This window comes from Lepidothrix coronata, unplaced genomic scaffold, assembly GCF_001604755.1.
Source record: "Lepidothrix coronata isolate B3197 unplaced genomic scaffold, Lepidothrix_coronata-1.0 Scaffold213, whole genome shotgun sequence".
NCBI classification, from domain to species: Eukaryota; Metazoa; Chordata; class Aves; order Passeriformes; family Pipridae; genus Lepidothrix; species Lepidothrix coronata.
This window is the reverse complement of record NW_016690393.1, coordinates 1,270,951-1,296,689: the sequence shown is the minus strand read 5'-3', so window position 1 is coordinate 1,296,689 and position 25,739 is coordinate 1,270,951. Positions and strand designations below refer to the sequence as shown.

At 53.3% G+C, this 25,739-nt stretch overlaps 1 protein-coding gene across 3 annotated transcripts in view; it reads right to left on the bottom strand.

Moving 5' to 3' along the window:
* Positions 1–4,023: 4,023 nt before the first annotated feature.
* The window catches only part of KANSL1 (KAT8 regulatory NSL complex subunit 1), a 101,526-nt gene continuing 79,810 nt past the window's right edge, over positions 4,024–25,739 (bottom strand). For 2 of the 3 annotated variants that reach the window (XM_017833305.1, XM_017833307.1), the window contains exons 5-15: positions 22,256–22,371; positions 20,710–20,905; positions 18,110–18,275; positions 13,862–14,044; positions 13,347–13,505; positions 12,894–13,045; positions 10,466–10,584; positions 9,822–9,879; positions 8,872–8,984; positions 6,469–6,715; positions 4,024–6,118 (exon numbers count right to left, since the gene is read on the bottom strand). In XM_017833305.1, coding sequence (XP_017688794.1) covers positions 5,834–6,118; positions 6,469–6,715; positions 8,872–8,984; positions 9,822–9,879; positions 10,466–10,584; positions 12,894–13,045; positions 13,347–13,505; positions 13,862–14,044; positions 18,110–18,275; positions 20,710–20,905; positions 22,256–22,371 — 1,794 coding nt within the window. In that variant the 3' untranslated portion in view covers positions 4,024–5,833. The remainder of the gene's footprint in view (positions 6,119–6,468; positions 6,716–8,871; positions 8,985–9,821; positions 9,880–10,465; positions 10,585–12,893; positions 13,046–13,346; positions 13,506–13,861; positions 14,045–18,109; positions 18,276–20,709; positions 20,906–22,255; positions 22,372–25,739) is intronic. The other variant, XM_017833308.1, reaches the window with a different exon arrangement.

The following is a 25,739-nucleotide window of genomic DNA, read 5'->3' as shown; positions in this document are numbered from 1 at the left end:
GGCGGCGACCAGGAGAGAAGACAAGGAAAGGAAAAAAAAAAAAAAAAAAAAAAAAGAAAAGAAACAAAAATAATAATCTGGCCTTCTTCCTCTGTTCCTTTTACAGCTGCTTCCCCGTCCCTAACTGGTTAATGATTTAACCTGCTTTTACTGTTCATTCAGCTCTAGCTCCAGGACTTCAAAATCAGTGACACTATGAGGTACAAAACCTCCTCTCCCCCTGCTCCTCGGAGCGCACAGCCCGTCCCTGTCCCCACGCTCCCCCTCATTCCCTGCCGCGTCCCTCGCTGTCCCAGCCCCGCCCGGGACCACCCGGGGAGGGGGCCCGAGGGGACGGCCCCCGCACGGCGCTGACCCGAGCACCCCACACCGGCCCGGGGCAGCGGGTGGCCCTCAGGGAAGGGGCTGTGACCTTCCCACCCTCGTCCCCCTGAGGATGGCCGGGCTGGCCTGAGGGCCGGGCGCGTCCTGGGTGCACAGCCAGGGACTGCGGGGAGGTGCCCTCCCTCCCTGCGTTAAATTTGCCTGCTGATTTGGAAGAAACCTTTTGTTTTTATCTCCGAAAGCCGAGATGTGTCTGAAGATAACGGCCAGGTACCCCCCAACCCCGCTCTCAGCTCCGGCAGCTGGAGTACAGGCGACCCCGGGGTACCCGCTGCGGAGGGGCCCCGACGGCCGTTCCCCTCTCCGTGGCTGTGCTGGAACCGCTGAGTGGATGAGTAGAGGCTTTTCCCCATTCCTTTGGCAGCCCCTCGTGTCGTAGAGTAGATTTGTCTGTATATGCTTGGACCGTGCCAGGGTGATTGTTTTCATAAACGAGCATGTGTTTAAAAAAAAAAAAATAATAAATGCTGTAAGTAGTTTTGAGCTGCCCCGCGCCGGCTCCGCCGCAGCCCAGCCGGGGGGGTCCGGGCAGCTCGGCCGGGCTCTGGGTTGTGCCAGCCCCGGGTTGTGCCGGGGCAGCCCGGCGCTGCATGTCTGCCGGGTGGGAGGTGGGCACAGAGCCGCTGCCCCGTGCCCCGGGGAGGGCCGGGGGCTGCCTTGGGCTCCCCGGGGCCGGGCACCTCCTCCCAGCCCCCCGGGGTGTTGGGTGAGGGGCACTCACAGCTCCAGGGCTGGGATGGCTCCTGGATTTTGGGTGCAGCTTGTGACATTTTTGGGTTGTTCTCTTTCTTTCCCTGCAAGGTCAGCTCAGCGATGGCGGAGGTGGCAGCTCCGTGGCCCTGCTGTGCCGGTGGCAGCCGTGGGAGACCCCCGGGAGGACGCGGGGAAGGCGCGAGGGAGGTGCAGCAGCTCCCCCAGCCTGAGCTCGGGGCCCAGCGGCTGCTCCCTGGCACTGAACCCCCTTTCCGGGCGCTCCCCGGGTTTGAGTTGGCAGCGTGTCACCCCTCCCAGTGTCCCCTCACGCAGCACTGACCGCCCCCGGCACCGCTCAGGGACAGGAGCCGCTTATTTCTTTTGCTACTTTTGTTCCTGTGGCTCCCTGGGGAGCACGAGGGGGTCCTGTGGCTGTCCCCGACTGCCCCTTCCCTCTACAACCAAAGAGGCTGAGATGCCACCAGTGCAGCTCTGTGTGTGTCCTCCCACCCTGTGTCCCCCAGAGGCACCAGCGGAGCTCCGGGGGCACAGCTGGCAGAGGTGAGGGCAGAGGGGGCACCGCGTGGGCCCCAGGCCGTGCACCCCAAGGGCTGTGCTGCAGGGAAAGCCATGCTTTCCCAGCAAGGGCCGGAATCCTGGTCTGACGGGGCTGGCAGAGGGTCATGCTGGGGCATGGGGCCCTGGTTGTCCTTGGGGAGGTGGCTGGGTGCCACCGAGGCTGCCAGAGCAGCTGTTCCCAGGCAGAGCAGCGATTCCTCCCAGGACAGGACTCACTCCCATCCTGCAGGAGCTGCAGACCCGCCTTCGTGCGCCCTGTGCCTCGGGGGGCCGCTGGATGCCTGGCTGGGGCTTGGGGATGGCTGTTCGGGGGGTTCAACCCTCCTCTCTGCAGCCCCAGGAGCTGCTTTACTGCTGGGGAGAGGCTGGTCCAGCAGCACCACCACGTCCAGCTCGTCTCTCTCCGTTCAGTTGACTCCATGATTGTAGCCGTGCTCTGTCCCCGACTCTGTAGCGCTGTAGGAGCCGCCGCAGTTTTTGTCCTCTGTAAAACGAGCAAGTGGGAGAACCCCGAAAGCATCACCCCCTTTATCCCTTTTGGGCTGCAGGACGGTGTAGCTGAGCTGGCCCACCCTGCCCCTGCCCTGTGCCACCCCAGCCCCTCTGTGCAGCCCCCGAGGGACAGCAGCACCCAGGGACAGGGACGCCCTTCACGTGTGCCGAGCTCCAGTGAGCAGCCCCTTCCCGCTGCGAGTGTCCTCAGCCCCGTCTGCCGTCCCCCTCCCGGGGGCTGGGGGGTCCCAGGACAGCCCTTTCCATCCACCTCGTCGCCCGCTGTCCCCTCCACCAACCCGAGCCACGTCCCCAGCCCTGACCCTGCGTTCAGACCCAGGCCTGAGGGTCCCCGTGAGCAGCCTGACCCCCAGCTTTTCCTTTACTCCACACACATCTTGGTCTGAAAAGGGTTAAAACCGGCACTGATTAAAAAAAAATAAAATAAAAACAAACTATTTCTGCACTCCAAAAAGGATCTGGTTGTTAGCGAAGGTCGGTGCCAGCCTGTGTGGCGTTGGCAGCTCCGTTGCCCCCGCGCTGCGCCGGGGCAGGGAGGGAAGGTTTGATCTCAGTGTATCATTCTAGCTTAGCTTCTGTCTGTGGGTGTCCATAGTGTATCGTGTGTTTAACAACTGGTTTACACTGTTGCCGTAAAAGTGAATTTGGAAATAAAGTCATTACTACGATAACGACAACCGGCGCCTCTTTTCCGTGGGGGAGCAGGGACAGGGGAGGGTGGGGGTCCCTCCTCGTGGGGTTGATCCCTCGGGGCTGGTGGGGAGCAGCAGGGATAGGCAGGGACTAGTTGTCTCTTTTTGAAGTGCCAGTTCCCACCCTTCTCCCCCTGGGGCACGGGGGGGTGCAGGAAGTGGAGGGGGTGTCTGGTGGGCAGGGCAGAGCCCCAGCAGCCAGGAAGCCCAAGTGTTGTGTTATTTTTGGTCCCTGACCGTGGACAAGACCAAACCCTGCTCTGCCCCCACAGCCAGGGGCTGCTTTGGGTCCTGGCAGCACCACATTCCCCAACTCCAGCCCCTCAGGGCTGCAGCTTTCATAGAATCACAGAATCATTAAGGTTGGAAAAGACCTCCAGGATCTTTGACCGAATTCCACCGTGCCCAATCAACCACTTGCAGTCCAGGAAGCCACCACAAGGTCCCTTCACTCTGCACCTTCCTCAGGACTCGCCTGCAGGTGGGAGAACTTCCCAGCCTGGCACAGCTGCTCCTGCCACTGTTTGCTTTTCCAATTGGATTCTTCCTGCCCTGTTAATGCCTTGTACTGAACCTGGGATGCCCAGGCTGCTGCCTCATACTTTGATCTCCTGGCTAATAATCAAGTGGCACCTTCCCGTTCCCCATCTGTGGGAATAACGAGGCACAGAGTGTAATTCCCTTATTTTGGGACTATAGGAGCACCCATGAAGTTGCCTCCCCTCACTCACCTCCTGCAAACACTGAACTCACACCAATCCCACCACAGAGGCAAATGCTCCCCACCAACAGTCCCTGGGTGTGAACCAGCAGCACTGAGTTAACCCCAAAAACGAAAATTAAACCCCAGCCTGGGTGTTTGGACGGAGCAATGGGAAGCAGAGCTCGGTCCCAGGGAAGCACCACTGAGCCCTGGTCCTGCTCCATCACCTGCCCCAGAGCAAAGCCCAAATCCAGAGCTCCCACCGGACAATTCCTCCTCTCACTGAGAGCAATGGTTGGGAAATAACATCACAGAGGGAAAAAGAGGCCACTGAAATGTGGCGTGGGAGGGAAGGGGCTGATCCGAGAGCGCCGAAGGGCCCCTTCCCCATCCCAGCCTGGTACTGCACACTCATCACATGGAATATTCCGTTTTAATTTTTTTTTTAATCTTTTCTTCTTTTTTTTTTTTTTATAAGCACATCTGTGCTTTGCCAACAGAATCAAGACATTAACAAAGATCAGCTTCTCGGAAGAAAAGCATTTCTATATAACAAGGACATTACACAGCTCAAAGCAGGAAAAGAAAATATTTACAAAATACAAGGTGGGTTGGGTTTTTTTTGTGTGTGTGTGTGTGTGTGTGGTTTTTATAATGCTAAAAGGGTTATTCAGAATTTTCAACCTTATAAATAGAAAAGCACTTCTGCAGAGGGATATGGTAGCGCCGTTGTTTGTTGGGTTTTTTTGTTTGTTTGTTTGTTTTAAAGAAACGATGACGGGTCCTTTTAAACTAGAACAGAACCAAAACCACGAGATAATGTTGAAAATTGTGAAAACCCCGACCATGAAGCAGTTCAGCGACTATTTCTTTACGATTACAAAATGGAAAAAAAAAAAAAAAAAAAGTCTTTTTTATTTTTTTTCCCTTTTTTTTTTTTTTTTTTTTTTTTTTTGGTTTTTTTTTTTTGGTGATGTGATTATACATAAGACAGGCACAATGCTATAGCAACAGGACAGGGACCAGGAGCCACACCGTCGGGATGGGAAAGCGTTACAGGTGGGGACGGTGTGCGGGATCCGGGAGTCACTGCGGGTGCGGAACCGGGCGGGGCAGGGACGACAGCGAACTCGGGTTCAAACTCCAACACCTGTCAGAGGGGACCCCCCGGACCCCCCGGGAATGAAACGGAACCGACCCCCGAGCCGGGGCCGTGCGGGAGTGGAGCGAAGCTGTGGTGACCCCCCGGAGCCGCCTCCTGCCCTTCCCTCTCCGATCTCCCCCCTGCGGGAACCACCCCGGCCCTGCCTCATCTCGCGCTCCCGGCGGCTCCTCCCTGCCTCATCCCTGCCTCATCCCTGCCTCATCCCTGCCTCATCCCGCCCTCCCAACCCGGCCGCAGCCCCGCGGTTCCAGCTGGATCAGCCTCGTCCCCAAAGGGCATCCAAGCGCCCCGGGAATTCTGCTCCTGCTCAAAGCATCGAGGACTCTTCCCCTCCCTGCCCTCGAAACACGCCAGGTGGACACAAACTGCTTCCCAAATCCCACTCTTTCCATGCAGAGCTGGAGCAGCCGCAAGGTCCCTCCTTTCCCCCCCACCGGGCACAGCAAGGGCTGCTCCAAACCTGGGGAGAAGGAAGGTGGGAGGCGGCCCCGGGGGCAGAGGGGGGATCAGGGAGGGGCAGAATTCCCCCCTCGGGATACCTGGAACTACAACCTGGGGGAGGGAAACGCGGGAGGGTGGAAGTGCAGGTGGGCACAGCCAGACAGTGAAGGTTGCAATCCCAAGACATCACTTTTCACCACTAATTTCACTCCACTAAAACCTTTCAGGGAGGGGGGTGGGAGGGAGGAGCAGGTTAAGAGAAAACAACACCCTTTTGTTGGGAGAAACTATCCCCGAAATCTGCTAGTCAGCTAAATCCTGTGCTCTAGTTTTATACACCTAAGGGGGGGGAGGGAAGGGGAGGGGGTCTGGTGGGCTGCTCCCCTCCCGAGGCTTCACTCCGCTGGGAGGAATCTGGGGGCTCATTCGTGTGACGAGGAAACATGGAGAAGGAAAAAAAAAAAAAAAAAAAGAAAAAAAAAAAAATAAGAGAAAACAAAACAAAAAAAAAAGAAAACAAAAAACAGTTTCTAAACTCCTTAAATTCACTAAAAACTGTGAAAATTCCCGGCAGGATGTTTGAATATCAAACGCAGATTTTGGAAGCTTTAATGCCAAGAGTTAGTTCTGTGTGTTGGTTTGCTCATGTCTCCCCGTGTGTCTCTATCTGTGCGCTGGCCGCAGGACTGCGGAGCAGGAGGAGGAGGAGGAGGAGGAAGAGGAGGAGGAGGAAGAGGAGGAGGAGGGAGGGGGGGCCAGCGGGGTTCGGCTCTTGAGGCTGGCCAGGCTGGGCGAAGCCGAAGTGCCATCGGATTCCCGGGAGGATTTACTGCCCGACGTGCGGCGGGTGCAGCGCGACAACCGGTCCTGGGGGTCGGATTGGTCCTCGCACTCTGTCCGGGGGTCGTAGGAGAGCGGGAAGGTCCGTCGCTCCCAGGGCTGCACGGCCTGCAGGGGAGAGAACCAGGCATTGGGGAATCCGCTGGAAAAGCTTTGGTGCCCGTGCTCCTGGAGTGATTCCGGGGAGCAGCAGCTCCCTGGTGCCGTGTCCCAGCCCCGGGAACAGCACCTGGGAAGCTTCTGACACGGGGAGGACACGGCAGCTCCAAACAGAGCCAGCTGCTGGAAAAGCCTCCCGCTGCCCGTGCCGACCAACACCACGCTCTGCATCCCACCCGGCCCAGCATTCCCACGGCATTTCCCACGGGCAGGTTTTCCAAGCTGCCTCCCCACGGCCATATCCCAGCACCGGGTTCAGCCCTGGGGCTGCCCCTGCCCCGGGCGGAGCCAGAACCCACCTGCTCGTCCAGGCCGGCCTCGGGCGTGGAGCAACGCGTGTCCTCGCTGGACAGGAGCCGCAGGGAGTCCCGGGAGAGGGGGGTCAGGGGGGCACAGAGCAGTTCGGGGCTGATGGGGCTGCGTGGTGAGTGGCTGTGGGACAGCTCCAAGTTGGGGTGGTAGCTGCCCACCTCGGGGGAAGCCGGCTGGGGAGTCGAGGGGTTCCCCAGCTGGGGGGTTGTCCGTCCGTCCGTGGATCTGTAGGACCTGAGACAGGAGCAGGGATGAGAGCCTGACCCAGGCACAGCTGTGCTCCCCCGCTGCCGCCCCACGATCCCTTCCACCCCGCTGGGAACAGCCCAGGGATGCAGCACAGGAGCAGGGAATGCCACAGCCCAGAGGTCAAACCCATCCAGGCCCAGCTCCGTCCTGGTGCAGCTTTGCACCACTGATGCTGCTCTCCTGAGGTCCCGTGTCCCACACGCCTTCTACACTCCCAGTGCTGCATAAACACCACGACGAGAAGCTCCCTATGAAATTAAGACACTTCAAAATTGGTTTTCCCAAGTATTTCCCATCTCCACACAACCACGTGACCCCCGGCAGCAGCTCAGGGACCGAGTGTGGGGAATCAGCAACACTGGAAACGCAACGATTCAGCAGCTGGGGGTAGGAGGAGCCCAGTGAAACCCCAAGACTTCAGATTTTAACCAAGAATTAACAAAGTTTGAGCCCCGACACAGATTTCCAGATAAAAACCCACAGGCTGCAAACACAGAAACGTAACTGAGTCCCCAGATCCAAGATGAACTGCAAAGGCAAGAGGGCACTGAGGACCATCAAGGATCAGACTCCAGATCTTGGCCAGAATGTCCATCAGAACATACAAGCACAGACCAAATTAGGTTAATTAAAGAGCTGCACTGCACCAAGCCAGACCGAGTTGTGCTGAATTGAGATGCAACTTAAAAGCTGCTGCACAAAAAAAACCCAAACCAATCTGTGATGTCCATGAGGCAGGAGGAGCACAGGAGGCCCAACAGATCTGCTGGAGAAGGTCACAGAGAGAGGGACATTTAAGGGAGACTAAGTGAGTTTACCCCAGTGATTACTGGCCTTTCCTGGCCCAGGTGCTCCATAGGCAAGGAGCAAGGTACAGGCTCAATCACAGCAACAAGAAGTTGCCAGGCCTTGAGAGGCTCCAAAGATTTCTAAAGAAGGACTAAAGCAACTGCAGAGAACAACCAGCAACTCCAGGATGGGACCTGAGCAAGGACCCTGCCAAGGTGGAGCTCAGGACGTGATGACACCAAGCTGAACTCAGCCAGACTCTTGGCACAAACACAGCAAACCACATCCCAGGTTTGCTCTCGTCCCCATCTCTCCCTGCTGGGAAGCTACAGTGGGAATACTGGCCCCAGCTCTGGGGGAATCTCCCTCCTTGGAAGTGTTCATCCCATGGCCAAAGCCACGGCCAACATGGTTTCCTGCTGGACCAGAGACCTCTGCAAGTCCTTTCCCCCCAGCATTCCTAAAGCTACGAGCTGAAGCTCCAATCCACCACAGTGAGCAAGCCAGAACTCAACGTGGCACCTTCTACCAACATCCTTCCTCACAAAAAGGGTCTCCAGAGGAACAAAGCCATGGGGAAGCGCTATCAGATGTAAGACATGGGCTGAAGAAGTTTGCAAAGAAACACCAAAACATCCCACACACTCCAGGAGCACCGGGAATCGCAGCTGGAATCGCACAGAGGAAACGGGGCAGCAGCAGCACCAGTGGGGTCTGACAAAGGCCACCCTGGCACCTGCAGAAGTTCCTGCAGAAACCCCAACGACCGAGAAACCAAAACCCCCGCGGGGCTGAGGCAGCGCAGTCACACCCAGCTGGGAATCAGCAGCACTTCTGCCCCAGGACAGAGCAGTACCAACCAACCAAACCACTGAAAATGGGATGGAGAAAAGCCAACCTCTTCTAGTGCAGGTTTCTGATGAGATCCATGGGAGGTTTTAGACACTCACTCACTCACAAAGACACTGTGGAGAGGGAATCAAGTGTCCCACGACCAGGGGAACTTAAGGTGTGTGTAAATGGGGCAGGGTGAGCACAGCCCCTGCTCCCTGCTCTGGAACGATGCCCACCGCAGCCCTTGTGCTCTCCTCTGGACTCCCAAGCTGGCACAGCAGCTCCCACACTTCTGGAGCAAAGTGCTTGAGAAAGCAGAATCCTGACAGCTGGTGCAGGAGCTGTCGGCAACCAAACCAGGGTGTAACCTCACCCCCGCCCCAGCAGGACTGTGCCCCTCCTCGAGCTGGATGGGGCCAAAATTTCCAACAGCAGCACAAGCTTTAAACCGTTTGTATGGATCAGCTGATCCAACAAAGCCCCCCCAGGAGCACCCCCTGGAGGGAATGGTGCCGTACCTGCTGCCCCGGCGCTGCGGGGGGACGCTCGTGCTCCAGAGCCACCGCGCCCGCTCCATCTCCTCACACTTCCCGTGCCGGGCCGCGAAGGCCGAATCAGACAAGTCCTCGACCTGGAAAGGGAAGGGCACAGGGCCTGGTCAGAGCTTTCTGCCATCAAACAACCATCTAAGTGCAGTTTTGCCAGCGTGAGCTACAATGAGGGTTTAAATGTTTATCACTGAATCACAGAATGTTCCAAGTTGGAAGGGACCCACAAGGACCATCCAGTCCAACTCCTGCCCTGCACAGACACCCCAACAATCCCCCCCTGTCCCTCAGAGCATTGTCAAAACACTCCTGGAGCTCTGACAGCCTTGGGGCCGTGCCCACTGCCCTGGGGAGCCTGGTCAGTGCCAACCACCCTCTGGGGGAAGAACCTTTCCCAAAATCCAGCCTAACCCTGCCCTGACACAGCTTCATCTGTTCCCCCATGTCCTGTCACTGGTCACCAGAGAGAAGGGATGGTGCCTGAAAAGAGATCAGTGCCTGGAGGGAGGCATATCCTTAAAGAGAGTGTGAGAGCACCTTGTTAAACTGAGTCAGCACTACTTAGGAAGAGATTAAGAACTAAAAAGCAAAGGAAAGCCATTTATCCTAGAATGGAAGTGCTCACACAGAGGTTTAAAGAAATATCATTATCAATTTAGCTAAAATAGTGACTAATAATAACTATAGTGGCTGGTCATGATTTCTTCATGAGACTGTTCCACAAAAAGACTGGTGCCCAGAGAGGTCTCCTGACAGCAATCAGACCTTGGATCCAGCTGCACCCAGCCAGTTAACCCAGCTTCTCATGCCTTCCCTGTAAAGGAACCAACACCAGCTGGTTCCCTGCCGAGGTCCCCATGTCTGCTCCCTCGGGGGGCACTGTTCAGCCACCACCAACAGGGAAACTAAATCCTTCTCACCTCGTCGTTGTCCTCCTCGGGGCTGGCCTTCAGAGCGCTGATATCCACCTCACGCCAGCTGCAACAACACCAGGGGCACAGTCAGGGCACAGCCAGAACCAGCAGCACACACACACCCCCCCACCAACATGGGCTCGTGGGAAAGGGAAAACACAACCCTCTGACAAAGAGCATCACACTTAGGCTCAGTTTTAAGCACCAGACCTCGCTGGTCTGCAGTGTGGCTGAAGCCAAGGGCAGAGAAAGCAGAGCAGAGGTTGCAGCATTTCCTCCTCTTCCTCTGGTTCAGCGACAGGTTCCCTCCCTCCCTGCTCTGAATTGGGCCTGGGGAGGGCATGGAGGACCAGGAGGAAGAAAGAGGGAAGTTGGGAAGAGACTGCAATGCAAGGTTAACCCAGCCCAGGCACCTGCAGAGCTGTGAAACCTCCAGGACCTCTGGCTCAGCAGCAGGACAAGAGGACAACCAGGATGACTTTAAACTGAACAGAGAGACCGCTGACCTTGATGCTCAGGGACACTCAAACAAAATATTCCCTAACTTAGCCAGTCTCCATCGATGGTCAGTTTTCCAAACTTTCCCTTATTCCCAAGGAATAAGTAAAGCAAGGCCCTTCCCCACAGCCCCAGGGGGGATCAGGCAGTACCTGGGTGTGAGGATCTCTTTGTACTGCAGCTTCTCCACCCGCGTTGTCGCAGCCACGGACATCGGGATGACGATGTTGTTGATATCGAAGGAACTTTCTCCTCTCCTCCTCCTTGGCTGCTGCAACGGGAAGACAAGAACCACGTGAGAAAGGGATGTAGGTTTTGTCACGTTAGAAAGTCATTCATGGAAGTCACTGGGAGTCATTGCTGGAAAAAGGACCTTGTACAACCTATGGACACTTCAGAACCAAGAGCAATTTGCATCAGAATGGAGGTCACCTACTGCTTGCTCCAAGTCCCCTTCCCATCCCAAAATCCTTCACTTGGAAAGTCCAAACAAGGGCTTTGGTCCCTGCAGGCACCAAAAAAAGGTGAGCCAGGGCTGCCGAGCTCCAGCCACCACCCCCACACTGGCACCAGTTGCTGCACAGCCAGGTGGGTCAGGACACTGATCCAGCTGATAAACTGACCCTGCAAGAGGAAAAGTGTCCCATATAATCCAATTCTCTACTGCCAGAAGGTGAGAAACCATCAAGGAAGAAGGAAGAACCATCATGTTTGGGAATGGCTGCCCTGCTCAGGGTCTGGGCCCACCCCAGGTGACCCTGTGACAGAGGAGGAGCAGAGCAATCAGACAGGAGCTCATCTCTGGTCCTGACAGCTGTACCAGAAGCCCAACAGCTCCATCTGCACTGTGCTTCCAACTGGAATAAATGTTCCAAGAGAGAAAGAAGCTCCTCATTGATCTGTTTAAACCTGGTTGAATGTTGGGTGCTCTTCCACCACTTGGCTCCTTCAAAAACCTGTGACAGCAGCGCTGATGGTTCAGTCACAAGAATCCTCATGGGCCACCCTGATATGCAAAGGGCCCCTCTTCCTCAAGGAGTCACCTGTGAGTCACCACATCCTCCGACTCCTCAGATCCCTGTGGCTCTCAGTGTAGGAACATGTGGGAACCCAACTGTTGGGAACCTGCCACAGCCAAATCCCAGGGCTGGCATGAAGCTGGATGAGGAAGCAGTGGATGGGCAGCTACTGCCACAGCAGCAAGGGAATCCAAATCCCAGTGTGTCACTGCCAGGAGCAGGGACTGACCCATCAGCTGGGGAGCAAACCTGCGGCCGCCTGCGACGCCTGAACACGGGACCTCTGCCCCTGAGCCCAGAGCCTGGAGCCCAGGGCCTGGAATCCTCCTGTGGGACTCGGCTGTGGAAGGGAAGTCTCCTCATCTGGTTCACTGGAGGGAGCCTGGAATGCTCCTGTAGGACTCGGCCGGGGAATGGGAGTCTCTTCATTTTGCATTTCTGAAGGAGCTTGTAAAAATGCAGCACAAAAAGCAGCGAGAGAAGACCAAGGTGGGTGTGTGAAACCAAGGAAAGGCCTCCTTGATGTGCTCGAGCTGCTGAGGAGAGCTGTCCCAAAAACACCGAGCACACTCCAGCTGAACCACTGCTGCTCTTCTGGGTTCTTCTCACACCCTGGTGCTTCACTGGTGTCACAGATGGTGATGCAACAACTGAATTCCACAGGGAATTCCAGCCGGGTCCTGGAACCCCACAGCAACAAGCTTGGAGCAGGGACAAAGGGATTGAGCTGGAAGTGGTGCCTCAGCTCTGCCAGGGACAGACACCTCTTACTCACCCTGGTTTCCCTGTCAGGGTTCAAGGAGTCCTGCTCCACTGTCCCTGCTGTGGCCCAAACTACCAGCTGGGGTGGCCAGACAGAATTAAAATTTTCACTGGGACACTTGTGAGCTCAGCAGAATTCAATCCTTCAATCAAGAGCTTCTGCTAACGAGGGTCAGGCTCTGGTGGAGGAGCTCTGCTATCGATCTGTCCTGGGCACATGGGAGGGGTCCTGCTCACCCACACAGCTGCACAAAGGTCCCAAACCCTGATTTCCCTGAGCATTTTGGGAGGCTGAGCATGCCTCAGAAGATGGTCTGAGTTAAGCAACTGCTGAAGCCTGTGTATAATTGAAATATTATGTAGATTATGTTGTACCATGGACTCGTGACCCCAACCCCACTTACAGCCCAGGGAAGCTGTCCCAGTGGCATCCTCCCTGTTCCAGCAGCAGCACTGCTGCTGCTCAGCCCTTCTCTTCCTGGCATCCCCACACAACTCCAGAAACCAGAACCTGGACGTGGAGCAAAGCCAAGAGACTGCTGGGAACAGGAACATTCACCAGCAGTTCCTGAGCTGATGGTGAACCTGTAATTGCAGCTCACTGGCTCTGCACAGCCAACGTCCCTCCAGGAACGCCTGCAGACCCAACGTCAGAGCAACCCCACCATCAGCTGAACCAACAGGCCCAGCACAGCAAGAGAAGCACTAAGCAGTGTCCAGCCTAAGAACTGTTCAAAGGCTGAGCCCCTGTGATGGAGCTGAGCTCAGAAACCCTTCCGGAAAGGCAGCGGATACTCACGGCGGTGCTGGAGGTGCCCTGGGAAGTGGAGCTGGCAGGAGCTGAGCCCTCTGAGGAGGTGGACAGTTGCCGAGCTATGGGGCTGTGAGGGGTGGGGGTCACAGCTGCCGACAAGTAGCTCGGGCCGCCGACGTCCGGGTGGTGCTTCAACACTGCACGGGGAGGGCGGGAGAGAGGGAAGAACAACATTAGCCAGAAACAAAAACCCACCCAGGGGGGTGGGCGGCGGTGGAGAGAAGAGGACCATGTGCACCAGAAACGGCCAGTGCTGAGGAGCTCTTTGCAGGAAAGAGAAGCACCTTCCAGGCTGGCAGGCCCTGGGGAAGAAGCAGTTAGAGCACACGAGGCGTCGCTGCGGTGGCGACACGGCCCAAAGCAGTGCGTGCCCCCACAGAGGCTGGGTGTGCAGCAAAGCCCAAACTCCCCCCGAGACACCTGCCCGTGGGGGCCTACCTTCACTCCTCTCAGATGAGCAGTCTCGCAATCTCTTTTTGTCATGGGCAGCAGGCTGGGCAGAGCGCTCTGGCGCTCTCTCGGCCTTGGCCACGGCCGAAAAATCGTCTAAAGGCGGCCTGTGTGCCTTGTCTGGTTGGGATTTTTGATGTGAGCGCTCTGAGGAGGGGAACAGAGAAAGAGCTATGAAACGCCTGTTTTCACCTCTCTTTCTGTTGGCACAGGAGGCTCAGGTAGAGTTTACCAGCTCCTTGAATCCAGACAGGTCAGGCTCCACACACCCTTGGGGTGCTGGAGGGGTGTGCTCAGGGCTGAGCGAGCTGTGGCACTGCCCGGGTCACACCAAGCAAGAAAAGGCCCCTACGAACCTGAGCTGCACTGCCTGCACACACTTCACCTTCAGCCCTGGACTGCCTCAACCCCAAGAGTGGAATTTGAAGGGTGTCCTCCTCCTCCTCCTCCTCCTCTCTCCACCCAGACCGTCGGGTACCAGGCTGGGCAGGGACAACACTTACTGGCTGCGGTGAAGAAGGAGTTGACCAGCTTGTGGCGGTCCTTGCGGGCAGGGTCTGCCAGGCTGGTGGGCATGGGGGCTCTGTGCTTGAGCGACAGCTTTTTGGGAGGTTTAGTTTTCTCGTAGGGTTTGTTCTGCCACTGAGATTTCAACATGCTCTGGAAGTGCAGGCTCGTCGGCACATCTGCAGGGGGACACAGGACACGGAATCCAAATTAAAGTGCAACCAAAAGCTGTGGTCCCATCACCCTCTCCCGGTCCCCCCAGTAAGAACAGCCCCGGTGAACACACAGGCACTGACTGTAAGACCCAGGGTTGCCTACAACCTCCTCATGGTCAGAAAGGATCTGCAATAGGACCCAACATTTCTGATCTGCAGCTCTTTGAGAAAAGGACTTTTCTACAGGATTCACAGCCCAAGTATATCCTGGCAGGAGAAGGAAGCCTTTGTCAGAAAAACTATGTGTCTTCACCCCTGAGGTCTCTCTCATGTGCTGCCACGCTCAGTGCTGCTACCTCAGATCTGACTTCCAAGAATCTGAGGTATCTCAGCACATCAAATCTGGGCTGGGAGAGAGAAATTCAGCTTAAATCCTCCATTTCAGGTCAAGCCAAAAGCCAACCAGGTACTGTAGGATGTTAATCTGCCTGATGTGGCACCTCAATCCCAGGAAGTTGTGTGAGTGAGCACAACTGAGAGGCTCCAAGAGCAGGAGTAACTGCCCTGCCTGGAGCACGGAGCCACCCGAGAATAAACTCACATAATTACCCGGGAAGCTGATGCATTTGGAGCCTGAATTCCTGTGCTTTCATGGATCACAGTAATCCAGGGTTTGATCCTCCCACCTCCAAGGAGCACAAGTGTGCTGTGCTGCTGTGAACCCCAGCAAGCTCTATCCCTGCTCACCTTCCTCAAGCTTTGTTTCTCCCAAATCCCACACAACCTGACTCTGACCTCAGCCAAAAGAGGGAACACTGATGAGGTTATTCTGTGTATTCCTTGTGCAGACAGGCTAAGGTAGGGAATAAAAACCAATAACTGGAGCAGCAAACTACTCCAGCCTCACTTCTTTTCATACTCAGAGGTTCACACTCCAGATGTGAGCACCAAACACCACTGCCTAAGTCTCTTCTAAGACCCATCTCCCTTTTATATTCCCAAGAGCCAAAATCCTAGTTGGGAAAAGCCTTAAACCCTTCAGGGTTATCAAGAAAACCACTGAGATGTGAATTTATCTTCTCCATCTACATCCATGAGGTATACACCAGGATTTGTGGTGTGACAGGTCACCCCTCTGCCTCTCCTCCCCAGTACGGACCAGGACACGCACAAGTGGGAGTTAAAAGCACCAAGATGAGCATCAGGAGCACCAATATCCCTCCCCCACATCTCTCAAGCTCATGTGACATTTTCACAGGGACTTTGAAGCTGGCCTGAGCAGGGATGAACCTTCCCAGGCCCTGGCACAAGGAATAAAGCTCTTCCCTTTTCACCTCAGAGGGCGAGTGGCAGAGACTCAAGCCCTGCTGGCTGACATCTGAACCTCTCCCAATATTTCCCTCCTAATTTTAAGGACTGGAAAGCCCCAGAAGATCCAGGCAGGCAAACAGGATGGAGGGAGCTGGCAGGGTATGGGATGGAATCAGTGGGGACCAGGCTCCCTGGAAAAAACCAAGACAGCTGCACTCCAAGTACCTTGATGGTTTAACCCCAACCCTTTGCTAAAGGAGGGCTGTCACAGAGTGGTGGCAGCTCTCAGGTCACCACTGCTGGTTTATGGGGACATGCATCAAAAAAAAGAAAGGGTCCAGTTCCTTTAGGGATGATGCCAGCCACTGGAGTGGTCAGACTTTGGGAAAATGGTCTCTGCTCTTTGCTAATATTTTGCTTTCTCCTCAAAATTCACATCCCACACATCTGTGGAAGGAGGGGAGAGGCTGAAGGGAGAGAAAACACACCAAGAGAGAAAGTTGTCAGCAGAAAATGAGTTATTTGGTGGTTTGGCACTGCCCTGCTGGCAGCAGGGACCGCGTAGCGAGTGACACCATCGCTCCCTCCTCTTCCTCCTCGGGCAGCAGTGCAGGGCTCCCAGGGACCAGCAGATGGCAACCACACTGAGCCCAGCGCTCATCCTCCCACCAAGGTTATTACATCATCCGAAAATTCCCAGCGAGGAATCAGATGAACCAGAAAAAAAAAACAAGCACCACCACACCACCCTGCAAGGCAGGGGACAAAAGGGGACAAAGCGCTGACGGAGCACAAGTGCAGGGGTTAAAAGCCTCGCTGGCTGCCAGAGGAATAAATGAATAAATGATCTTTTTCCTCCCGCAGCCTCCTGGCAATTTTGCCCTTGGCAAACTGCTCCGGAGATCCCGGCTGCTGGCACCGGAGAGCCCGGAGAGACGGGCTCAAAGTGAAAGTCAGCACATGCTCACAGCTCCCAGCCAGGCTCCAGCGAGCCAGGAATCCTGGCCCAGCCTCTGGACACCCACCCAGCCCCAAAACCACCACGGAGGAGCCCCAGCCCCGTCCTGGATTAATGCTCATGGGGCAGGGAGACACCTCACTGCCCACTGACAGCATCAGGCAGGGCAATTCCCCCCCTGAACACGTCACACCTGGCTCTTTTTGGGATAGAAAAGCACCCCCATTCCAAAAATCAACCCTAGAGAACTGCACTGAGCATTAGTGAATAATCAAAGTTAATCTTGCAGCAGGAAATGGGTATTTCTGTGTAAGGTGCTTTAAGCTTTACAGCAATTAGTTTTAAACCCGAAGTTTTTTTAATCTCATGCAGCCAGAACAGATTTTTACCCCGTGAGTTGGCTGCAGGGGACCCTAAAAACGGGAAGAACATGGGATGAGATGATTTGCCTGGTGGCTGTGGTGCAATAGAACCCAACAGGTTCTCTCCCCACTTCCCAGGATATTTGATTTAACCCTATGGACAGAGGATCCCAAGTGCTGTCAAACCAGGAAATAAATTCCTGCTTCAGGATTTCGTTCAGTTCCTTGAGCACTCCTGAGCAGAGCTGTTTCTCTGGGAGGGGAGGGATCTAGTTTTTAAAAATAGCACCAATTTACTATTTTAGTCTGGTTTAAATATAGTGCTAGTGAAAGATGCCAGATTAATTGCTCCCAGACACTCCCTGCACTTCCTAATGTCACACAAAGTTTGTGAAAAGCTGGAGCTTTAACCCAAAACCCACACATTAGCCCAGTGACTTAACCTGCACCTACCATCTGACATCCCCATGGGAAGCAGGGCCACACACCTTCCTGCCAGGATTAGAATCCCAGAATGGTTTTGGTTGGGAGGGACCTTAAAGATCACCCAGTGCCACCCCCTGCCATGGGCAGGGACACCTTCCACCAGCCCAGGCTGCTCCAAGCCCTGTCCAACCTGGCCTTGGACACTTCCAGGGATCCAGGGGCAGCCAGAGCTGCTCTGGCAGAGGTGTTTTACACCTCAGGCAGCCATGAACTGATCCCAGGGGAAGGAACACTCTGATCCATGCACTGCCCAGCTCTCCTGATAAAAGTATCAGTTCCTATCCCTCGTGGTCCTGTATTTTGGGATCAGAGGGATAAGATGACAGATGGACACCAATCTCATCCAAGCCAACAGTTTTTGGTCAAAGAACAGGCTTGTATTTAATTTGGGAGCTTAGGAAGCAAAAGACTCTGGAAACTATTTTTCCCTTGGGAAAAGTCCCTGCACATGAAATCTGTGAATACCCCCAGTCAGGGCTGGTTAATTATTCCTCTTAATGATGATTAACCCTGATGCTGTAACACAGGGAAACGAGTGTCTTAATGGGAACATCCCTGCTTTCTGTACCCTCTGAACCATGGAAGACCATTTACAATTCCTTACAAGGTCAAAAGAATTTCCTGTGACCAACCAATCCACAAATCATTTTATCTGGGTGAATAAACTCTGCAGAAGCAAACATTTCACAAGTGGTTTAGAGCACCAAAGGCCCCAGCCCAGGACAGACTCCCAGGCACTGCCTGGCTCCTCCACCACCAGTGAGGCTCCAGGTCAGATTCCCAAAACACATGTTCAGAGCGGATCAGATGCTCTAATCCTAAAAATACCAGCAGATGGACAAGTTTGGCTGTTCCCAAGGGATCTGCACCTCCCCTGGAAGGCCAGGATGGAGGAGCAGGCTCTGGAGCACCTCCAAGCATCCCCTGTAACCCACCTCAGGCCCCAGTTTGACCCGTGGGTGCTGCACTTACCATCTGGGAATGACAGGACAGGATGGATACAGGAGTCCAGCTGGGAGAGGCGCTCCAGCAAAGGGGCATCATACTGGATTTCCAGAGTCGTGGAGCTCCGAGTGCCACACAGGGCACAGGAGGGGTTCACGTCACAGCTACAACGGGCCAGGTTGTTACGGTGGACCTGGAAAAGGGACAAGAAACAGGGTCAACACATCAGAGGTCAACGTGTCTAAGGGCTCTCTTCACACACTCCCACTTGGCTGCTCGTTAGAAACATCCCAAAGGTCACTGCTTTTTTGTTTGTTTGTTTTAAGATACCTTGTGTCTCTCTCTCTCTATATGTATGTATATAAAATTATATTAAAAGGTATATATTACTTACACACCTTTTTTTTAATGTGCATTCTATAAAACCTGTGAATTTAGTGCGGCCTCATGAGAGGACCATTTCACTTTGCATAAACACAACTGAAAACTACGGCTCACCAGCACAGGCAGTTTAACAGCTGCTAAATTTGACTAAAAGTGTTTAATTTTATCTAGGTTGAAACCTCATTTATAAAAATCATGAGGCAGCATAATTCAGTTGTCAGAGAGCGGGAAAAAAGCACCATTTTTAGTTCAGATGGGTCAGAGCCATCTTTATATGCCAAGAGCTGACACTTACAGGGACATCTACAGAGTGACAAAGGTGTTTTTCAACCTTGTTCCCTAATCCAGGACAGGCTCTCAATTCACAGATTTATAGGCTTTATACAGACTTCATTTATATTAAACCACTGCAGGCAGACACACAACTGGATGTAAATCCCATGCAGAGACAACAACCCACAATTCCACATCAAAATGGGAGAATGGCTCAAACTGGATCCTGCAGAAACCTGTTCTGAGGCAGAATTAGTCAAATCATTTCCATGAATGACTTGAATGATGGAAGAGAATATCCACAGCAAAAAACACTCGACTGGGAGGGCTACAAACACCTTGAAGGAAAGAGCTGGAAACCCATTCATGTCATAAATGAAGAAAAATTATCTAAAATAAATCAAATATAATTCACTGAGGGCAAGTGCAACAGGCAGCCACTTCAGTGCCCAGCGAGGAGGAGGAAGAGGTAACTGAGCAGTTCCTCTGCTCTGCCCAGGGGATGTTGTGATGGATCCCAAAATGAGCCTGAACCAGCAGTGTTGTACCACTGCTGAGAATTAATTAAAACAATAATAAAAATTAACCCCACAGGGCTTTCTAACCAGGGTGGCTGTGCCAGGAGTGAGGTAATCCTGCCACTGTTACCAACGCAGGCTACACACACTCAACCTTTAGATCACTTCTCTTTCCTACAGGACATCTCCCAACTTCAACATTTCAAGTGATGATGGATGATCTCTGTTGAAACTTTGGTCTCCCCTGGTTGTTATTTCTGGTTCCACCAATCCACAACCATTTTGTGCCAGACAGGAGAGTGTGGTCAACTGGACAACACGGTATTTCTGGAGCAGGACTCAGCCATGACTCAGCTTTCTCTGGAACAACTGGAGGAGTCCACAGAAACCCCCTGATATCTGGCACTTCTTCCATCCTTGGAACTGCTCTCCTGAACCATCCTTGATTATCAAATGTATTTGGTGATTACAATGAAGATCTAACACAGAATCAACGGCCAATTCTTCAGACACCGAGGGCACAATTCAGCATCATCCCTGAGACAGTTCCTACACTTCCAAACCACTGAAGATGTTGCCAGTAATCACTGCACAGCTCTCCCAGAAACACCCCAGATAAAACTGCAAATGAGGGATCAGTTAAAGCTGACTCAGCTGAGCAAGAATCTGTTTTGTTCAGAAAAATGCTGCTTTCTGAGCTTCTCTTTAAAACAGAGTGAAAATCCCCCCGAACCCTTGTGGGAAAGTTTGACTTGAAACCCTCTGACTCAAAGGTAAGTGGATTTTTGCCATCTGTGGTTCCGTATGCACAAAAAAGGTCCTTATTTCCTCAATTTCTCACTCTGTTCCTTCCAACTGACAGTTTAGGGTGTTCCTAAGAGAAATTAAAAAGTATGAAGCACAGCCCTTCCTCATACAGGCAATAAACTGTATTTCCACTGAATGAATTCTGCATAAGGGAGAAGAGTATAAAATAAATTTTTGAAAATCCAGATAACAAAACCAGAAACAGTCAGGGCATTCAGTGACTTCCAAATTTAAGCACTGGAAGCAAACACAATCACCTAAGCAGGACATGCCATTTGTGCCTGGGCAGACAACTGTGGTTTTTCTGTGAGCAGCAGCAGGGACTTCCTGGGGCTGTGTTAATTCCTGTGTCAGAGTTCAGGTTTCCTGATACTTGACTTCACAGGGTTTCTTTTTAACTGCTCAGACCGTGCCACACTGAACTACTTAGCCTTGAGTTCACCTCAGGCTGGTTGGTTTTGGATGAGAAAACTCAAAGAGTTCAGCATCTTCCCTCCCCAGCATCAGCAGAGAAAAAATCTCCCAACAAATTAAGCTTCTCCTTTATTTCTCCAGCAGGCTTTCAAGCCTCACTGTCCCATCTTCCCCCCTGTTATTTTTTCCCCCTTTTATAACAAAAATAATATCAGAAAAAGCCAAACTGACCTTTTTGGAGAGGGGCATAATGGTGCTGGGTCGGACGAGCCGTCGCTTCTTGCAGCTCAGGACGGGGCGGGTGCGCGCGGCCACGCACGTCCCGTCCGAGGGGGCAGGAACCAGGTTCAGTCGTTGCTTTTTATGCAGGAGCTCCTCAGCTTCCTGGCCATCTCCCTGAGCGTGTTCTGCCAGGCCAGGCTGAAGACTGGCCCAGAAGGGAGGAGAATGAGACCCCGTTACTCACTCAGGCAGGTTGGCGGCTCACACCTGAGCAAACACTGCAAGCTGAGTTTAAAGCCTTGCAGTTCACAAGGTGACAGCTTTTATTAAACCAGCTCTAATTTCTGCTTTTACTTCGGTCACCTTCCACTTTCCCACCATTGAAACTTTGACAAAATACCTTTGGAAGCTCCTGAACAAAAAACATTATTTAAAGCCAGTCACAGAGCAAAAGCCACTCTAGACCTGAACAGCTTTAATCTCAGAATTCAGCCTCCTCCAGAATTACAGCTCAGGGAACCTTAAGACAACAGGTTTGCATGAGTCTAAATGCCAGAGAACACATAATTTTATTAAAAAAATATTTAACCCCGATGTAAAGTTGATTCTGATGAATATCTGAGCTCTCTACCTGTAACAACTCTCAGCAGAGAGGTGCAGTGTTAAGATTAACCTCTTTCCTCACACACAAAGGACGCAGCATCCCCGGCATCAATGCCCCCGTGCCCCGGCCAGATCCCAGCACAGCAGCGCCTCATCTACGGAACCTTTTCATGTCTTTTCTGCAAGTGTTTCATTTCTAAAAATGCAAAACATGAAAGCCCTGTGGTCTAAGGCTGTGCAGTTCAAAGGCTACAGGGATACAAAGGGCTCTGTTACAGCCTGCAGTGTTCCAGCTGCAGCCACGGGTTCCTTGATCCGTGATTCCTACGCTTCCTCGCGCTCCATCGGTGCAGGATCCACCCCTCTCTCCTTCCCGTTTTCCCTCTCTTTTCTCCTGCCTCCCTCAAGGAACTGAGCAAGTGCAATGGTTTTCAAGGGGTTTCAAGTGGTTCGACCCTGCAGCATCGTGGAATGTCTTCCACTTGTTTTCATTTACCCAACAGAACCAGCCTGGAGGAACCAAGACTTTAGGAAGTTTTACTCCCCAGATCAGCGGGATTTGCGGTCCTCGGTAACTCCAGAAAAGTGGGTCAGTGGTTACAGGTAATTCTGCAAGTGGGGCACTGGTACCTTTGGATCACACGATTTGCAAAGTGTATTAAAAATACTCGTGAAGAAACCAGCCCTGCCCGTGCTCAGTGCACGGCTGCCTGCGGGGCCTGTTCGTGTAAACACAGCTCAGCTTAATTCCATTTTCAGCAAAACAATGCAGCAGAAAACCTCAAGCAAGCGATCCCCTCCAAAATGTTTCCAAGCACGATGCACCACCGTGCTTTTGGAAAAAAAAGAGACTATTTTATACCATCACCAACCCAGTTACAGGCTGGTTTCCGATGAGATGTTGTCAAGATCATAAAAATCCCACTCTTCCCATAATATCCCAGCAGCTTACGTGTTAATAACTCCATTGACGGGTCTTGGTGCTCCACAGGGCTTGGTGGGATGGGATTCAGGAGTATTTGCAGCAGAAATACCCAAGTTTTCTAGTGGCTGGGATCCAGAAACACTCTAAGGAAGGATGGGAAAAATATAAATTAATAAAAAAAAAAAGCTTCTTAAACAACCACAAACTTTCTTATTCCTGGATTCTAGTTGAGGACTCTGCACTGTGGCCATGGATTTCCACACAGGACTTCAAACCAGGGTTCAGGAGTCACTGTGTGAACATGAGACCAGGGACACAAGGAGTTCTTAGGGAGCAGCAAGAGGACGGATACACGGCAGCGCTTTCATTCCAAGATCCAAAGGACTTTAATTCCCCTCAGGCAACCAGGAGCATGAAAGGCTGAGGGCTTTAAGGAGATTTTAGCATTTTGTCTCCGTGGTGCAAACAAGTTCATCACCACCTGTAAACCTCGCAGGCTCTCCTGCAGTTTGGTTTGTGCTGAAAGGTCCCGTCCAAGCACTTTGGGGGAAAATGGGAGGGGAGGGAGAGGAGAACAGACTTGCAAAACTGAATTTGCATTTTAACTCACTGCCTGTGCAAACACGGTCCCAAAAGCACTTTGGAAAGTGTTTTAACTGCGGGGTTGGGATGCAAGCAGGGCAAGTGTGTAATGCTAAAAGTGCCAGATAAACACAAAGCTGGAAACACCTTTTTGGCAGAGGAAAGTAAGTAAACACTGAGTTAAAGACACTGTGCTCTACAATCCCTTCTGCCTTCAGTTTGAAACACGAACTGCCTGGCTCTGCAGGGAGCAGCAGGACTGCCCAAGCCTCCAAGGACACACTGGCTTGGTGCCTCCCACCAGTGGCATTCCTGCTCCCCATCCCAGCAGGTGACAGCTTGGTCCAGCTGTACCACATCCCTGGCACTCAACACCCCCAGTCTCAGCCTTGCAGTCCCTCGGTTTTGGTGTCAAACATGCTCCTCCCTGGGCTAAACTTCATTTCTTCCTTCCTGCAGCACTTCCCACACTCCCTGCCCTGTCTGCAGCTGGGGTTCCCCCTCTGTGCACACACCAGTGGTGCAACTCAAGTACCAATAAAAAAGGCAAAAGCAGAGCTCTGACCCCCATACAGATGTCCAGACTTGTCCCTGACTCCATCCCAAATCCATCCAGATTGCACTGATTAAATCCTCCCTGCAATCACCCCCAACTCAATGAGCAACTAAACCAGGCCAGGGCAGCGCTGGATTAACGGTTTCCAGAAGAGCAGAGACCTGAGTCACCCAGGGAAGGGCCATTTCCAACAACACAGACAACTTCTGCCTGCGCCTGTTTGAGGAACTTTGCTGGGGTTTCTACACTTCTGCTGAAAAAGCCGTTTCTTCCACGGGGGAGCAGAGACGGAATCCGACGGGATGGGACCGACCGGCTCATCCGCCACCTGGTCTGAGCAAGATCAGATCCCACCTGAGACACAGGTAAACCCGGTACCCCGGGGAGGTGAGGGCAGGGCAGCAGCTGAACACTTTCCCTCTGCTTTCCAGAGGCTTGGCACGGCTGAGCCTTCACGTGACGGCTCCGCCGGAGGCAGCCCCGGTTCAGCAGGGCGGGGACACATGACTCAGAAGCTCTTTTGAAATCGGGTATTTATTTGCTTCTCCACAAAGGGTCTTAAAGGAGGAACCTCTTCTCCAAGAGCTGGCTCCGGCTCAGTGGTTAAAGACAGGGATAGAGGGTGACTTGGCTGCTTCCCGTGGAGGAGCTGGGAAGCATCAATCCAACGTGTATTTATCAGGAGCAGCCCAGGCTCAGCTTATCACCCCGAGATGGGTGTGCACCAACGTGGCCCACAAGAGCCAACACCTCCTGCACTCAGAGCTCCCACAGCAGCTCCTCCTGGATGCACTGCCCAACTCCATGCCATCCTCCAGGGCTGGCTGGGCACCGAGGCTGGGATCCAGAGCAGCGTTCAGGATCACATCCATGCTCCTGACTGAGCTCTTCTCTGTGTTTTGGGGCTGGAACTCCAGGTCTTGAGGATCCACAGGACTCTCAGAGGGGCGTCAAACATTGAGCTGTAGCACATCTGCTCATTGCACATGAAACCAGCAGACTACCAGGGGCCCTCAGGGCAGGAAAGCAGCTGTGTGTGGGCAGGGAGTCATGAGCCAACACCAGGAATGTTCCCCGTATTCCCAAAAAATCCCAAACAAAACCAGGCAGGGTCAGACCTTATCCTATGAATAGATACAACCCCCTAACTACTGACTATTTTGAGTGCACCCCCTCGCCAGACGAGCAATCCAAGCGAGGAATCAATCTCAACAGCCAAGTTATGTCTTCAGGGCTTCGTGTTATTTCCATCTTCAGGCAAAAATATTTATTCACCTACTGAGCTTCCAGTTCCCAACAGATATTCCCAGGCCTTATTTGCAAAGCCCTTCCCTCCACTGGCGATAGGATTAGTTCCTCCCAGGGATTATCAGCCACATCCCACGTAGGAAGCCGATGCCCAAGGACATGCATCCGGCCAAGGGAGGCACTCAGGAGAGGCTGAGATCCAAAGGGAGCTGGGGATGAGACAGGATGGATTCCTCCCCTTATTCCACGTTGCAGATGGGCCTCTAACTCTGACAGTCTGGGGGGGAGGGGAAAGCCCCTAATTCTCACAGCCTGGGGAGTGCCAGAATGATAAGCACCTCTCCAGGAGAGGCCCGAGAGATACCATTCCAGTAAGTGTCCAAACCCCCGGGAAAGGGGCTGATCTCTGGCTCGAGCAGATCAAGGCTCTGACTCAACACCCCGCCCTAACGAGCTGCTCTAATTAAGCAGGAACCCTCCAGGCAGGATTCTGGTGGCTGACACCTCCAGCACCACCGCAGAGGAGCTGGGAGTGTGGAATGACGTGTGTGTCCCCGTGGAAAGGGAATAAAACACCTTTTCCAGGAGCAGGCTCCAAGATGGGATGCAGGGCTGCAGGAGTAGCCATAAGAAAGTGCCAGGTGGGAACCTGCAGCCTGTGTTACGCTGAAAATGTTGTTTTTCACTGCTCTCAGTGTCTATGATTTGTGTCATTGGTACCTCCAGACCTGCCAGAGCGAGCCCTGCAGTAATAAAAGTCTGACTGGAGAGCTCAGACCCGAGTGAAAGGGATGAGAAAAGGGAAAAAGCAGGAAATGAGTAAACACAGCAACAGGGAGGTGGCTGTGAGCAGCAAAAGAGAAGCGAGCAGCTTCTTTTCCATTCACCAGGAACCTACACCTTCTGTTCCAAACATTCCAAGATTGCCTAAGACAGTCTAAAAAAGGACAATGTGATGATTTTGTAAGCAGATGGAAAATGCCTTTACTATGTATTAATGCTACTTGGCCTTAAGCTGAAGGAGGGCAGATTTAGAGCAGGTTTTAGGAAAAATGCTTCCCTGTGAGGGTGGGGAGGCCCTGGCACAGGTTGCCCAGAGAAGCTGTGGCTGCCCCTGGATCCCTG